The 14277-nt window shown below is 51.6% G+C and overlaps 1 protein-coding gene across 4 annotated transcripts in view; it reads right to left on the reverse strand.

Annotated features, from left to right (window-relative positions):
* Window positions 1-652: 652 nt before the first annotated feature.
* The window catches only part of SEZ6 (seizure related 6 homolog), an 85062-nt gene continuing 71437 nt past the window's right edge, over window positions 653-14277 (reverse strand). For 2 of the 4 annotated variants that reach the window (XM_042442402.1, XM_042442403.1), the window contains 15 exons: window positions 11677-11813; window positions 9420-9612; window positions 8356-8541; window positions 7662-7830; window positions 6388-6554; window positions 5802-5996; window positions 5540-5678; window positions 4849-5045; window positions 4527-4721; window positions 3516-3707; window positions 3042-3239; window positions 2798-2836; window positions 2370-2490; window positions 2142-2244; window positions 654-1675 (listed from right to left, as the gene is read on the reverse strand). In XM_042442402.1, the coding sequence (XP_042298336.1) occupies window positions 1643-1675; window positions 2142-2244; window positions 2370-2490; window positions 2798-2836; window positions 3042-3239; window positions 3516-3707; window positions 4527-4721; window positions 4849-5045; window positions 5540-5678; window positions 5802-5996; window positions 6388-6554; window positions 7662-7830; window positions 8356-8541; window positions 9420-9612; window positions 11677-11813 (2264 nt within the window). In that variant the 3' untranslated portion in view covers window positions 654-1642. Of the gene's footprint in view, window positions 1676-2141; window positions 2245-2369; window positions 2491-2797; window positions 2837-3041; window positions 3240-3515; window positions 3708-4526; window positions 4722-4848; window positions 5046-5539; window positions 5679-5801; window positions 5997-6387; window positions 6555-7661; window positions 7831-8355; window positions 8542-9419; window positions 9613-11676; window positions 11814-14277 lie in introns of all 4 variants that reach the window. The other 2 variants (XM_042442404.1, XM_042442401.1) reach the window with 2 other exon arrangements.

Consider the following 14277-nt stretch of genomic DNA (forward strand, 5'->3'; position numbering starts at 1 on the left):
CTCTGGGCCCCACAACAAACTCCAACTCCCAGAATTCCATAGCCTATAGCCAGATAGAGTTAAAGTGGTGCCAAACTGGGCTATTTCTCCAGTGTGGATGCAGCCTGAGTTTTGTAGCTTTGCAAGGGTTGCATGCATCCAGACTGTAGACATAATGCAATTTGGTACAGCTTTAACTGCTGTGACTCCATCCAACAGAATCCTGGGATTTGTAGTTTAGTGAGGCACCAGCAGAAGGCCAAGGACCTTGTATAAAACTACATGTGTGCATGCATAGATGTATGTGGATATGTGTCCCTATGCATGCATTTATAAACACATGTGTGTGTGTGTGTGTGTATGTATATGTGTGTGTGTCTGTTCATATCTATTTGTATCTATTGTTCTTTGTCCCACTGAGACACAACAAAGCGTGATGGGAAACGTGGCATTTGCCATGCTGACCTTTTTATTTCCTGACCTACAAGTCCCAGAATTCCATCCGGCAGAAGGGGATTCTGGGAGCTGTAGTCCAGAGGGCCCAGTTTCTCCCTTGTTCTTCTGGCCCCTTCCCACTCTTACAAAGAGACAACCAAAGACAACCAAATCTTCTAAAACACTGGTTTATTCATGAAACGATCCAAAAGGCCAGGCCTTGCCCTCGCCCCCCCCCATCTGCCCCCCCTTAAATGGGCCAAACGCTTCAGCATTTTAATCCCTTTGAAAACGCTATTTTACACTCTACAGGTAAAAAGGCCCCCCCTCGATGCCCCTCCCCAAAGTCCCAGCGAAGCGGCCGCTTCTCATAGAGAAGGGAGTCTGGCTCGTCCCCAAAAGGGTCGGCAGAGGGGGCTTCTTGCCCGAAAACGGCTCCGCAATGCCTTTGCCCTTTGCAAAAGCCGTGTTCGGACTCCGTCTACTCAGTTTCCCAGTCAGATCGGGCAAAAGCAAACCGCCGCAGCTTGTTCCGAATTCGTAACTTTACTGTCTTGAACCCGGGGCGAAATGTTGGAGGAAGGTACAGCTTCAGGTAGAGGGAAAGGCAGGGCTATGTATTGACCGGATTGGGCTTCTCGTCCAGTCCTTGTGACGCCGGCGCATCCATCTTTTGACTCAACGGAAGCCAAGTAGGCTAGGTCAGAGGTCCCCTCTCCCATCATCCCCCCAAAAGGAGGAACTATGGGACCTCGGTTTAGCCGACTCCGAAAAGGGACCTATGGCCTGGGTGCCTCTGTTGCATGAGAAGCTGTGGGCAAATGCGCTTGGGCCTGGGGCCAAAAGGCTCAATGAGAGCCACCAAGGACCATATAGAACACCTCAGGGACTGGCATCAGCCTTGAACTGGCATCACCCCGATGCCAGGGGTAGGGCCTGAGACCAAGGAGGGTGATGGTGGGGCCTTTGGCCAGGAAAAGGAGGAGAAAAAGTGGGGAGGCGGGCGGCAGGCAAGCTGGGAAGGAGTCCTGGGATTTCTCTGGTCGGCCGAGGTCTCGTCTTGGGTCCGGGAGGTATGTACAAGTCCTGTTTGCCCCCAGTGTCCAGCCATTGGTCAGTCCATTGGTCAGTCTTTCAGGAAAGGAATGTGATGGTTTGGGGGAAGGGGGTCCTGCCCCTCCGGTTCCCCGCTTGGCTTCGAGGGCGAATCCTGCCCTAAATGGAGACTTCATACTCCCGCATGTCCTGCAGAGAAAAAAGCCTGCAGAGGGTTGGACACCTGGGGTTTCGGCAGATGGAGGACCCGCTCCCACCACCCCCTCTCAAAATGGCTCCCGGGGGTGTTGACCAACCCTGAACCCGGCTGCGTTGGCCCGCCACTCCCATCGTCCCCAATAAGCGGCTGCTCCCCTGTGGTCCACAAGGGCCAGCCAGCCCAACCCCGTTCTGCCATGCAGGAACTCTCAGGATGGTGTCCCTGCCCCGTCCCACTTTCTCAGCCGCTACAAACTGAGTTGGAAGAGCAAAAGCCATTGCCATTCAGTTCAGCGACGCAGAGAGGAGAAAGCAAAGAGCCTTGCCCATCCCAGGATGGGATCGGGCAAAAGCAAACTGCAGCAGCCTCGCCCAGCGTCTCCGTTCTTCTAAGGGACTTTTGCAAGCCCCGGGAACCGGACTTTCTATTTATTCTATGGTCTAATCCATTAAAAGAGGGACTTGGGACTTACTCCGGTCTCATAGGTTGGGTTGTCGAAGGCCGAGTCGACCGCAATGTGGTCATAAGGGGGTGAGGCCGACCTGGGCAACGGCAGCGAAGTCTTCCCTTGATGCCTAGGAAGATGGGAAGGAGAAAGAAAGAGATGCTCAAGGCTGGAAGGGAGCAAAGGACCACGGACACAAGGACCCCTCTTTCCTTTCCAGGCCTCCATTACGGCCGACCTATGTTTGGGACTCACCTGGAGATGAAGAGGTACACAGCCCCCAGAAGAAGCCCCACGGCGGCCACTGGAAGGAAGATGGCAAAGGCCACGTTGGTGCCTTGCAAGGGGTCCCCGGCTGGTGCCACTTTTGCCACGGCTTGCGGGGAGAGAGGGAGAAGAGAGCGCATGAACCAGACGCCCGACACAGGACCACCTTTTGCGTCTTTCCCAAAATGGGACTCTGTTCTCTAGCAAGGTTTTCAGAGCAACTCTCAAGCTTGGGAATGTGTCTGGCGTCCCAGAATCTCCAGCTCTGATGGCTGTGGATGTGGGTTTCGTTGTCATTGTTATTATTTTTATATCCTATCACGTCATATCATATTATTTACTTTATTTTATAGGCTGCCTTTGTCCCAAAATAGGAATCAAGGCGGCTCCCAAAAACATCAGATTACAAATCTTACCATCCAGGTTGCGGTTGGTGTAAAACTCGTCGTAGGAAGCTGCAAAAGAAGCGAGAGTTGAAGAATGAGACTCAGTCCAATGGCATGTGAACCCGTCCTTTGGAAACCTGGGTATCCCACCGCTGACCCCATTTGTCTTTAAGCCAAGATAGAGAAAGCCCTTGCTTGCCCTGGGTTCCTTCCATCTTCCCCCCAAAGACATAGAAAGCCCATCTTGAACCCCAATTTCAACCGAGGCGCTCACTGGCTTTGCAGATGGGAGGAGAGCCGCTCCACTGCGAGGGGTGCCCAGGGACGCATCGCAGGCTGGTGTCGCCCAGCAGCATGTAGCCCTTGGCACAGGAGAACCGCACCGTGGCCCCGGCCTGGTAGACCCGTTTTTCGGGGTTCTGGCTCCCATGATCGGGGTTTCCCGGATTGTGGCAAGGCCCATAGACCTCGGCTGAAAGAAGGAGAAGGATCGGAATCAAGTCAACGTCTCTCTTTTCGCTTGGCTTTTATGACACATCCAAGAGGCCTCCTTGAGATGCCATGTCCCAGAGCCGAGTGGCATTAAACACATTTAGCACATTAAACACATTTGATGTTCTAAAAGCGGCTGAGGATGTGGGAGGCTGAGGATTAATAGGGTCTGTCTCTGCAAAACCAGGACCGTTGGAGGGTACAAACCCCATCCTCTGGCCATGTTACATTAGACATACTATCCCTGATGGCTTACGGATGCATTTGGGCAGACGGTCGCTCCATTTGGGACCCCCAGCTTGCCGGTCATGGCAGAGAATTTCGGCGCTCCCTGCCAAAACGTATCCCTTGTTGCAGACGAACCGGACCGTGGAGCCCACCGAGAACTTGTCGGCTGATACGACGCGCCGGCTGTGGTCTACGTCTCCCGGATCCCTGCAAGCGGTCACTGTGATGGAGAGAAAGGAGAGGGAACCGGACAGTCAGGGAGAAAGGTCTACAGTGGAAGCAGAGGCTGGAAAAGTTACTTTTTTGGAACACCATGTTTCGGATAAACGGACATTTGAACTGGACAGATATGTCTAGATTTGGACTATACACAGATTCAGACTAGAATGGCGTTTTTTTAATTGCTCATCCAAAGTTTGGGGAAAGGTAGACTGCAACTCTCAAAATTCCCAAGCCAACATCATCATCATCATCATCATCATCATCATCATCATCATCATATATCTACATTTGGACTATAAATAGAGTCGGATTTTAAATTAGATGTGAGTTCTTATTAGGCCTGAGTTATTTGTCCCTTATCTCCCCTTGAGCTATGGATGCTTACCTGGGAGCAAACCCCATTGAATTCAGTGGGGTTTACCTTTGAGGATAGGATTGCAAACACCGATAAAGAATACTCTAGCAGCCAGAGCAGGCCTTGCATTGAGCAGCAGGGGGCGCTCTTGACGAAGCCAAAATGTAACATGGCAAATTCAGATTTTTTTGGCTGTACGAACTCATTCAGAACTTGGACTAGGACTTTGGAGACCAGGGTTCGAATCCCCATTGGGCCATGTAAACCCACTGGGCAACCTTGGGCAAAAGTCACACTCTCTCAGCCTCAGAGGGAAGCAAAGGCAACAAACCTTGCCAAGGAAACTCTGTGATAAGTCATAAATGACTTCAAGCCACACAACGACAACGACTTCGAGCCCCAGTCAAGAGAGCAGTGGTTTTTATTGTAGCCCAGTTTACATCGTCCCCAAATCCCGCTCACCTCTTTGGCAGGACGGCAGGTCTCCGCTCCACATCAGGTCCCAGTGGCACATCAGCAATTCGGTGCCCACCAACTCATAGCCGGGGTAGCAGTGGTACGTGACCACCGTGCCGTGGATCAGCTCCGGGTGGGATGTGGTTTTCCAGCCGTTGGGGATTTCGGGGAGCTCCGGACAAGTGTCGTTGCGAGGGACCTCTGTGGGGGAAAGAGGCATGGGGCTTTGAGTGTTGCATTACAACTTTAGAGACCAGGGTTCGAGTGTCGTGTAACTTTAATTATACCCCATCTTTCCCTAGATGCTGGATCTTCACTCTGGGCTTACCGGCAAAATGGATGATAAAACCGTGCTGGTAACCGAGTCCGCTGCTTCCGGGGTCGGACTGGAACTGGATGGTGACGTCCGCCATGGAGGTGTACAGCTTGAACCGCCGGTGGGGACCCGAATATTGGCCCAGGATGTGCGCCGTCAGGTCGTCCCCGTCGTAGAAAGTCAACACGTCGCCCTTGCCAAGTCGCAACCTGGAACGAAAACGGGAAGCGATTGAAGTCCTTCTCCGAAAACTTCTAGTTCTCAGTCCATCCCTTTGAAAAATGTTTTGTACCTCTTTTAACTAGGGGTACATCTACACTGTAGAAATAGGGCAGCTTGACACCGCTTTAAGTGCTGCAGCTCCCTCCCTGAGATTTGGAGTTTTGCAAGGGTGCCTGATTATCCCAGTATTGTATAGGATGCATTACAAGAGGCGCATTGTAGGGTCACCAGGAGACCAGAGTTTGATTCCCCGCTCTGCCATGAAACCCACTGATTGAAGGCCATGGCAAACCTCCTTAAGTCGGAAACAACTCTTAGGTACACAACAACCACAACAACAAGGCAAGGCTCCAGGGTCAGCCTGTGGCACAAGCGGAGAGTGGGAATTGTCCACAGCAGGGGTCCCCAAACTTTGCTCCTCCAAAAGTTTTGGACCTCAGTCCCCAGAATCCCTGACCAGGGCAGCTTCTGCACCACTCACACTTGGATGTCCAGCATGATGCGCTTGTCTTCCTCCACATGAAGCCCCCAGATGCAGTCTTGACCTTTTCCATATGGTTCTGGCCAGTTCGGGGACAAAACCACGCCAGCCGCGTCCGTGATCTCTCCACTGCACACCGCTGTCGGGGATGGAAGGGTTGCGTTTAAGTTATTTTGTTACAAGCCTCTGGCCTGCAATATAAAAGTAACGATACTCTACAGCGTGAATGCCCACATGCTCTTTTTGCCCTCCCCATGCCCACCTCGGCAGGCCGGCTCTGTCTCGTTCCACTGGGGGTTGGTGGGGTCCACGCATTCGATGATCATGGAGCCCTGCTCCAAGGTGTAGCCAGCCTCGCAGGCAAACTCCACAGTGGTGCCCACAGCGTAGGTTGCGTCGCTGGTGGTGAAGTTCCCATACTTGACGAACGGCTCGTAGCAGTGCCCGGGTTCAAAGGCTGCACAGGCAAAAGAGGGGAAGTGGGACCCACTAGTGTGGCAACTACGTTGCAATTTGGGGTGGCAAAACAGTGGGTGCAGAACATGGTAGCATATACTGGGCATAGGGTTGCCCATTCAGGATCCTCCCATGTCCTGAACTTTCCAGGTCCAAACTTAGGGACAGGGTGACCAGATGCCCTCACCGCAAAGGAGGACAAGCACTGCAAAATGTAGGGCATCTTGCAGGGTATGAGGTCAGCCCCCCAAAACTGGAATTTGCCCCATGGAGAGGACCCACAAAAACTGCCCCTGAGATCAAGCAACCTTAAGAATATGGGATCGATGGAGAGATCCTCAATCATGTAAAATGTTGTTCTTCCCCACAAGTACCCCATCTTAGCCACTCACCCTCATAGCGCAATGCCATGCCTGCAGCCACGCCGCTGCTATCCGTGGTCAACTCGATAAAAAACCCTCGTGCGCTGCTGATCAGGCCCTCGATGGGCAAGTATTCGACCTCGTAGGAATCATACACCGGCGGAGATTCAATATTGTTCCCATTTCGGATTATTAACCTGCAAAAAAGAAACAAAGGTTGTCCAAGTCGAGCTTGTAAAACTGCATTTCCAGTGGATCTTGGGGAGGAAAAAAAACCCCTTTTGGATGACATCTCCTAGCATACCTCCTCGGTGGGGGATTCTGGGGATTGCAGTCCCAAAGCATTAACTTTCCCCATTTCTGGATTAAAACTGTCCTTCCGGTGGCATTTTTGTGCGCCAGGCCTTTTCTGATGCCAGAGGTTGGCTCCTTAATGCTCGGTGGTGCTGGATTTGAAGGTTTAAGGGTCTGTACTTATTTGTATTGTTTTAATATTTTAATATGTGCTGTTTTTAAGCATGTTGTTGTTGTTGTTGTTGTTGTTATGGTTCTCAGCTATGGGCCAGAATAAACTCAGCCAAATGGCACGTGGATTGGGGTGGATTGGGAATACTAGTGATTAAGGCCAAATGTAGAGCACTACACCAGTGGTTGTGCTTTCACGGTCATGTGACATTGGTGCGAGAAGGCAGGCAAGGTGTGCTAAAATGTTTCCCCAACATTGTGCACTTCCTTTGTGATCAATGCACCTTTTTCTGTCTTGCTTCTACTACCTGTATCTGTGCAGTTACTCTGGCGTAATGTGCCAATGAGATTCTGGCCACGGTGCATGCGTCGGCCTGAAAAACGCATGCCAAGAGGTTGGAGAGCCAACATCGCAGCGTGGATCTCTTTGTTTGCACACTCGCCCTGAGAGTTCGTGGCTCGGAGGATTCTCGTAATCGCGGCAGCTTTTCAGACTCTGTTGTGCAAACATGTCGGGAACGTACTCTGGCCTAAGAAAAGCCTCCGAAATTCATGGGGTCGCCATAAGTCAACAGGCGACTTGAAGGTGCATGGACATGCATTTGATTTGCCATCCAAGGGCGAAAGATGTGGACGGCAAAGATAGCATATTTTCTTACCCTTTGTGGCATAAAAATGCAAAATAAGGGAAAGGCAGAAGTTTCAGCCTAAGTGGCTCCTACAATTTAACTCTTTCAGCTATTAAGGTTTGGCCATCATGCCAAACTGGACTCTGAAACCCATCCTCCTGGTAGAAAAGGCCCAGCTCACGACCATCTTTCCCCCCTCCAAGGACTCACCGGTCATCATCCTCGGCCAAGGAGACCTTTTCAAAATGGAGGTGCAGCCGTTGTCCGAAGGGCGCCTCGAGAAGCCAATGGCAGGTCAGGTTGTTGCTGTAGTTGGCGGGGAACCCTGGAGACACAATCCGTCCCGTCGTGGCATTTCGGATCACCCCGCCGCAAGCCGCTGCAAAGGGAAATGGAGTGGTCAGTGGGGTGTGTGTTTCAATTACGACAAGGACCCCCCAAAAAACCCTCTCCTCCATACCAAGGAGGACATGTGGTGATGGCACTGAATCCATTCTGGGTTTAAATCTGAATTAATACTGGGATGGCCAACAATATACTGCCCTAATAATATAGAAAGTGCTGTCCAGATCTTTGGACAATGGCATTAAAATTTGGATTGAAACCCAATGCTGAATCTGCTCTGGGTTTAAGTCAGAATTAAGGCACTTTCCAGGGATGGCCAATGATATACTGCCTAAAATAGGATAAATGTAGTATAGCACTAGCACTTTTGACTGTGACATTAAAGTTTGGACAAAGACCTGGACAACAGAATTAAAATTTGGACTTAAACTCAGTGCTGAATCCACTCCTGGGTTTCAGTGTGAACTTTAAAGTCGCCATGCAGGGATGCCCAAATAGATCTGGTACCCAGTTAAAATTCAGAGCAGATGCACCCTCTTGACCCCTGGTGACCACTCACCCACGCAGCTTGGCTCCTTGGCACTCCAAAAGGGGTGTGTGGCATTGAGGCAAGTCAGGCAATGCTGGCCGACCAGTTGGTATCCGGTGGCACAAGAGAAGCAGGCATGGCCCCCGGGGTGGACGCTGGTGACCGAAATATCTCCGTAGGCCGGCCGGTTGGGGAAGATGCAGTTCAACAGGTAGGCTGGAAGGCAGAGATCAATAACCTGAGCGTTTGGATTAACGGATCAAGGGGCATTACCCACTGAGCGACCTGCCCCTTCTGTAAAAATTAAAGTGATGCCATTCTTCTGGGGTGGCAAGTGGAGTGTGGGAATCCTGGTTGCGGGTGTCTTGTTGTCGAGGAAGGAAAGGCGACGCAGGCGGGCAGAAGACGCACACAGAGGAGGCCCCCCCCGCGCTCCGTGCAAATTCCCTTAATTGCTGGGACCAATTATCTCCCCATTAAGCAGTCTCTTCGGTGGGTGCCCGCTTTAACCTGGCAGCTTCGGCGATTAGCTCCATCAGCGATTAGCAAGCTCCCAATTAGCTAATTGTGCTGCAGCTGTCGTATGTACCTCGGTGCATGTTGTGCAAGTGTGGTGGAATCCTGATGGTGCGCGTTGGGGGCACGGGCAATGTGGCATGGGGGCATGGGTTGCTTTGGCACCCAACAACGGAGCGTTTGGCCATGCCAGTTGGTGGCTGCCATGTAGTGGGAACAGTGACTCTATTCTTGGTTTTAGTCTGAACTTTCAAGGCGCAGCAGCGGCCATTTTGTTGGGGCAGTGACTCCGATTCCAGGAGTGGAGGGTGCCAATAGCAGGGAGGTGAATCAGCTCCAGGTTTTAGTCTGAACCTCCAAGGCCTTACCAGCGTAATGGAATCCCACCTGGATTTTAGTCTGAGCGTTGAGTGAGTGGATACTTGCCAAGTTGGTGAATGGGGGATCATTTAAAGTTGGGCATTTTGGCCCCCACTTTGCCCACCTCTCCCCAAAGAGGAGACACAGGTGAAGCTCAGAAGGGGTGCAAGTCCTTTGTTTATCACTAGAAGGAGACATATGGCTGCCGTGACTCTCACCTTCAAAGCGGAAGTTGAAGGTTCCCGGATTGGCGGGTGACGGACTTTGGAACCGCACCACCACCTGGTTCGTCGGACCGCGGATGACTTGCCCGCGCATCAGGAAGGACTCATTGGCCAGAGCGATGGGTTCCAGGCCTCCAAGCGTCTCTACAGCGATCGTCTCGCCTTCTGCCAGGCTGATGTTCTGGACCTGTGGTGGGCAGAGAGAAGAGACACATGAAGGGACGTCCTGGTGGTGACCATGACTGCTTTGTTGTTGTTGACCATAGAATCTTAGAGATGGATGGGACCTCCAAGGGCCATCTGGACAAACCCTGTGCCATGCAGGAACTCAAGCACTCCTGAAGACAACCAAAGGAGGAGAGTCCACCATCCTCCAAGGAAGTCTATTCCACCATCAAATGGTTCTTGCAGTTCTGGACACAGGATTATTCCAGGCGAGGACTGACCAAAGCCAAATCAAATGAAATGACTGCTTCCCTCAGTCTGGACACTGTTATTCTGCACATGCTCAGAGGCCCTGTGTGCCCAGCTTACATAGGCTCCATAACCCCATCAGCTTCCAAGTCTGTTTCTGATCTGGGTTTCCTTTGTGCCAGCCCTTGCCTGGGTCTCGAGGACCATAACTCATCTTGATGAACGAGCCGGTGTTGCCGTCGCTCATTAAGGCGGTGATTGTATATTAATTACGGTAATTAAACGGGCTCCGCTTGGTGATGAACGGCACAAGGCAGCCACCGCCTTGCACTCATTACGCCCAAAGGTGCTAGAGATGTATGGGCGGGAGGGTTGGGGGCTTTCAAAAGTGCACAGAGAGTTAGGAGCCGAGGTGCAACAGATGGGGAGGACCATCTGGTGGGGGAGGCCTCTCGCCATGGGCCTGTGAGGGCCTGGCATGATTTATGGGATTGGATCATGGGCACGAGGAGAGAGCCCTGTGGCACGTCTCTTATTCTACAATTACAGGAAAATACCATTGTGGGTGAGGGGGTGCAAGGAGTGTGGACCGTGCCAGGTGTGTTCCCAAAATGTCTGCCTTTCGGCAGACTGTGTCTTAGTCTGGAGAATTCTTTAGGTCCAAAAAAGTCCCATTTTCCAAGCCCTGGAACCCAACTATCCTTGGAAGGCAATTTGGAGGGAGACCGTTCCCATTGCTAACCCGGCACGTCCTTCTCCTGCCTGCGCATGCAAGGCCTTCTTCCGCAGGACCTAATGAAGCCCCGGGGGGACGGAGAGCGCATGGGGCGGGGAGGCAGAGAGGAATGAGGGAGGGAGGATGGGACGCACGCAAGGATTGCTGAAATGTCGGCCAAATGCCACGGGTATCGATTTGACATTTGCTTCGGTGTGTCTTTTGGAGCAGCTATGCCTGGCTGCATCCCTGAAACGAGACATCTGTATTTGTAACTTTTCATTAACATGCAGCCCGGCCGTCTCCGAAGCCAACGGCGGCAGAGAAGCCCGGGGTACTGCCAATTGTGGGTTTGTGTATGCGTGTCGTGTGCATTTCTTCCCCAATCTTCCTCTTTCATATCCTCCACCTCATTCATAAGAGAACTGTACCCCAGTGGGATTACTAGGGCTGGTGCCAGCCCCAGACCAACAACAGAGGGGCCCTGGCTGGTGGAAGGGGGTCTTGGGACGTGACTGACCCACCTCTAAAGTGACCCCTGGTGCCATCCTCATTCCCTGCATGCCCTAGAGACACCCCACTGGGTCTTCACCCTCCTCTGGGGTCCCAACTCAGTCCTGTCCGCACCCTTTGCACCCCACAGTGATGCTCAACTGGACATCCAACTCCCTCTGAGGTATCACCAGTGGCATCTACACATCCCCATCTCCCCTAGTGATGCCTCTGCTGTGCCATGCTGTTAATGGAGAAAGTGAAGCAAAAACCCAATTATTATCCCTAAAAAGAGTAGAGCTTTTTGATCAACAAAATTATTTGTTGTCATTTGTGTGTCTTTGAGTGATTTCTGACTTCTGGCAATCCTGTCGCAGGGTTTCCTTAGCAAGATCTGCCTTTGTTGTTGCGTGCTTTCAAGTCAGTTCCGACTTCTGGTGACCCTGCTGTGGGGAGACCACATCACTAGGTTTGCTGCCAGCACAGAGCTGTTCCGCCCCAATCTTTCATATCTCCAGGAACACCCAGAAATGTTGCCCTTGAAGTTTCCAACCCGATTCCTTCCCCCACCAAACAAAACCAAAACCACAACCCTTTGAGGATATTGGGGCACGAAGGCTGGACACCTACCCGGATCTCCACCCCGTAACCAGGGTAGACAGTGATGGTGTAAGTGCACTCCAGGGTCCCTCCTTCGTATGGGATGCCGGATGGCAGCGGAGACGCCAGCGACCCCTTCGGCCCGGTGAGGTTCCAGCTGCAAGGACCTGGGGAGAAAAAGAGTGGGTTTCTTAGCCAGCCAGGTGCACCCATTTCCCCAAAATATACCATTTGATCCCTTTCCTCCCTAGTCTCAGCGAAGACAGACGTGGCTCCTGTCCCAGGTTGCTCCATTCCATCTCCCCCTCCTTTATCTCCTCTAATCTCAGTTGGACAGTGGGGGTGTTCTCACTTAAGATTTGAAACGATTTAAAATACAACGTTTTTAATAGATCCGATTCAAAATAACCCTGGTCTTATTCCGCGTTCCGAATCGCTTTTATTCTTCGTTCCCATCTGGTTTTTTAAATCGAAGTTTTTACCTGCAAGCGTTCCTACTTGGCATGAATTCGGTGTTTAAATAAATCGATTCTTCTCCTCCATACCTTATTTGGAGCTGTCAATCAATAGTACGTCAGAATAACGTAACGTTAATCCAGAATATTTGGAAGCGATTTATCTTTTGGCATCGTTTCCATTTCATTGACAGCCAGGGAGAATCCCTTCAGAGAGCCCAGAGATCAATGGGAGAGGCTTCTGACAATGCGAAGCTCTTTCCAGAGGAACTATGGGATAGGTTTTGGAGGGCAGCATCCTGTCTCCCAAAACAGCCAGGGAGAATCCCTTCAGAGAGCCCAGAGATCAATGGGAGAGGCTTCTGGCAAAGCGAAGCTCTTTCCAGAGGAACTATGGGATAGGTTTTGGAGGGCAGCATCCTGTCTCCCAAGACAGCCAGGGAGAATCCCTTCAGAGAGCCCAGAGATCAAGGCCTTCTGGCAATGAGAAAGACTCTTTCCAGAGGAACTATGGGATAGGTTTTGGAGGGCAGCATCCTGTCTCCCAAACAGCCAGGGAGAATCCCTTCAGAGAGCCCAGAGATCAATGGAGAGGCTTCTGGCAATGCGAAGCTCTTTCCAGAGGAAACTATGGGATAGGTTTTGGAGGGCAGCATCCTGTCTCCCAAACAGCCAGGGAGAATCCCTTCAGAGAGCCCAGAGATCAATGGAGAGGCTTCTGGCAAGCAAGCTCTTTCCAGAGGAACATTGGATAGTTTTGGAGGGCAGCACCTGTCTCCCAAGACAGCCAGGGAGAACCCTTCAGAGAGCCCAGAGATCAATGGGAGAGGCTTCTGGCAATGCGAAGCCTTTCCAGAGGAACTATGGGATAGGTTTTGGAGGCAGCATCCTGTCTCCCAAGACAACAGGAGAATCCCTTCAGAGAGCCCAGAGATCAATGGGAGAGGCTTCTGCAATGCGAAGCTCTTTCCAGAGGAACACAATATGGGATAGTTTTGGAGGGCAGCATCCTGTCTCCCAAGACAGCCAGGGAGAATCCTTCAGAGAGCCCAAGATCAATGGGAGAGGCTTCTGGCAATGCGAAGCTCTTTCCGAGGAACTATGGGATAGGTTTTGGAGGGCAGCATCCTGTCTCCCAAGACAAGCCAGGGAGAATCCCTTCAGAGAGCCAGAGATCAATGGAGAGGTTCTTGGCAAGCGAAGCTCTTTCCAGAGGAACTATGGGATAGTGTTTTTGGAGGGCACATCCTGTCTCTCCAGACAGCCAGGGAGAATCCCTTCAGAGAGCAGAGTCAATGGGAGAGGCTTCTGACAATGGCGAAGCTCTTTCCAGAGGAACTATGGGAATGTTTTGGAGGGCAAGCATCCTGTCTCCCAAAACAGCCAGGGAGAATCCCTTCAGAGAGCCCCAGAGATCAATGGGAGAGGCTTCTGGCAAAGCGAAGCTCTTTCCAGAGGAACTATGGGAGAATCCCTTCAGAGAGCACAGAGATCAATGAAGGAGGCTGCTGGAAAAGCAGGGAGGGAGCACTCTTCCCAAAGATTCTCTTTCCAGGGTTGGAAGAGAAGGCAGATTCCATTTGGGGAGAAAGGCTCTATCTCCCCCCCCTCCATTGATCAGAGCCCTTCCCTGCCTGGGCGAGATCAGATGTCTCCTCACGAGGAGCCATCCCTTCCCTGCCTCTCCTCCGTTAGAAATGGGCTCTCCCCACACAGACTAGGCAAGGGGCCGGCCCACTCGCATTTGACTCCTCCCATACAGGTAACCCGATTCACCTCCTAACGTTCCCATTTGAAATACATCGATAACTATCCCGGATTAAAGGAAAATAGAAGGTTCGACCCTTCTATTTTTTTAAAGCGGGTTAAAGGCATTTAACGCGGTTTAAAAAAAGGACGAAAAAAAGAATCGATTTCAAATGGGCACGCATGCGGGGTGATCTAGAACCGTTCTAGGTTTAAATCGGGTTCAAATGGGCACGCCTCTATCTGAATTCGATTCGTAACCCGCGTTAAACCCCAGTGGAAACAAGCCCAGTTACTCCCCATTTTCTCCTTCCTCCCCTTCCAATCCTTGCAGTGTCAGGACTCATCCTCCCCTCTGCTTTGCATCCAAGTAGGCAGGATTAAATGTTCCTTACTCTGCTTTCTGCTTTCAATTCCAAATAGGGAAATA

The sequence above is a fragment of the Sceloporus undulatus genome, chromosome 11 (assembly GCF_019175285.1).
Source record: "Sceloporus undulatus isolate JIND9_A2432 ecotype Alabama chromosome 11, SceUnd_v1.1, whole genome shotgun sequence".
NCBI classification, from domain to species: Eukaryota; Metazoa; Chordata; class Lepidosauria; order Squamata; family Phrynosomatidae; genus Sceloporus; species Sceloporus undulatus.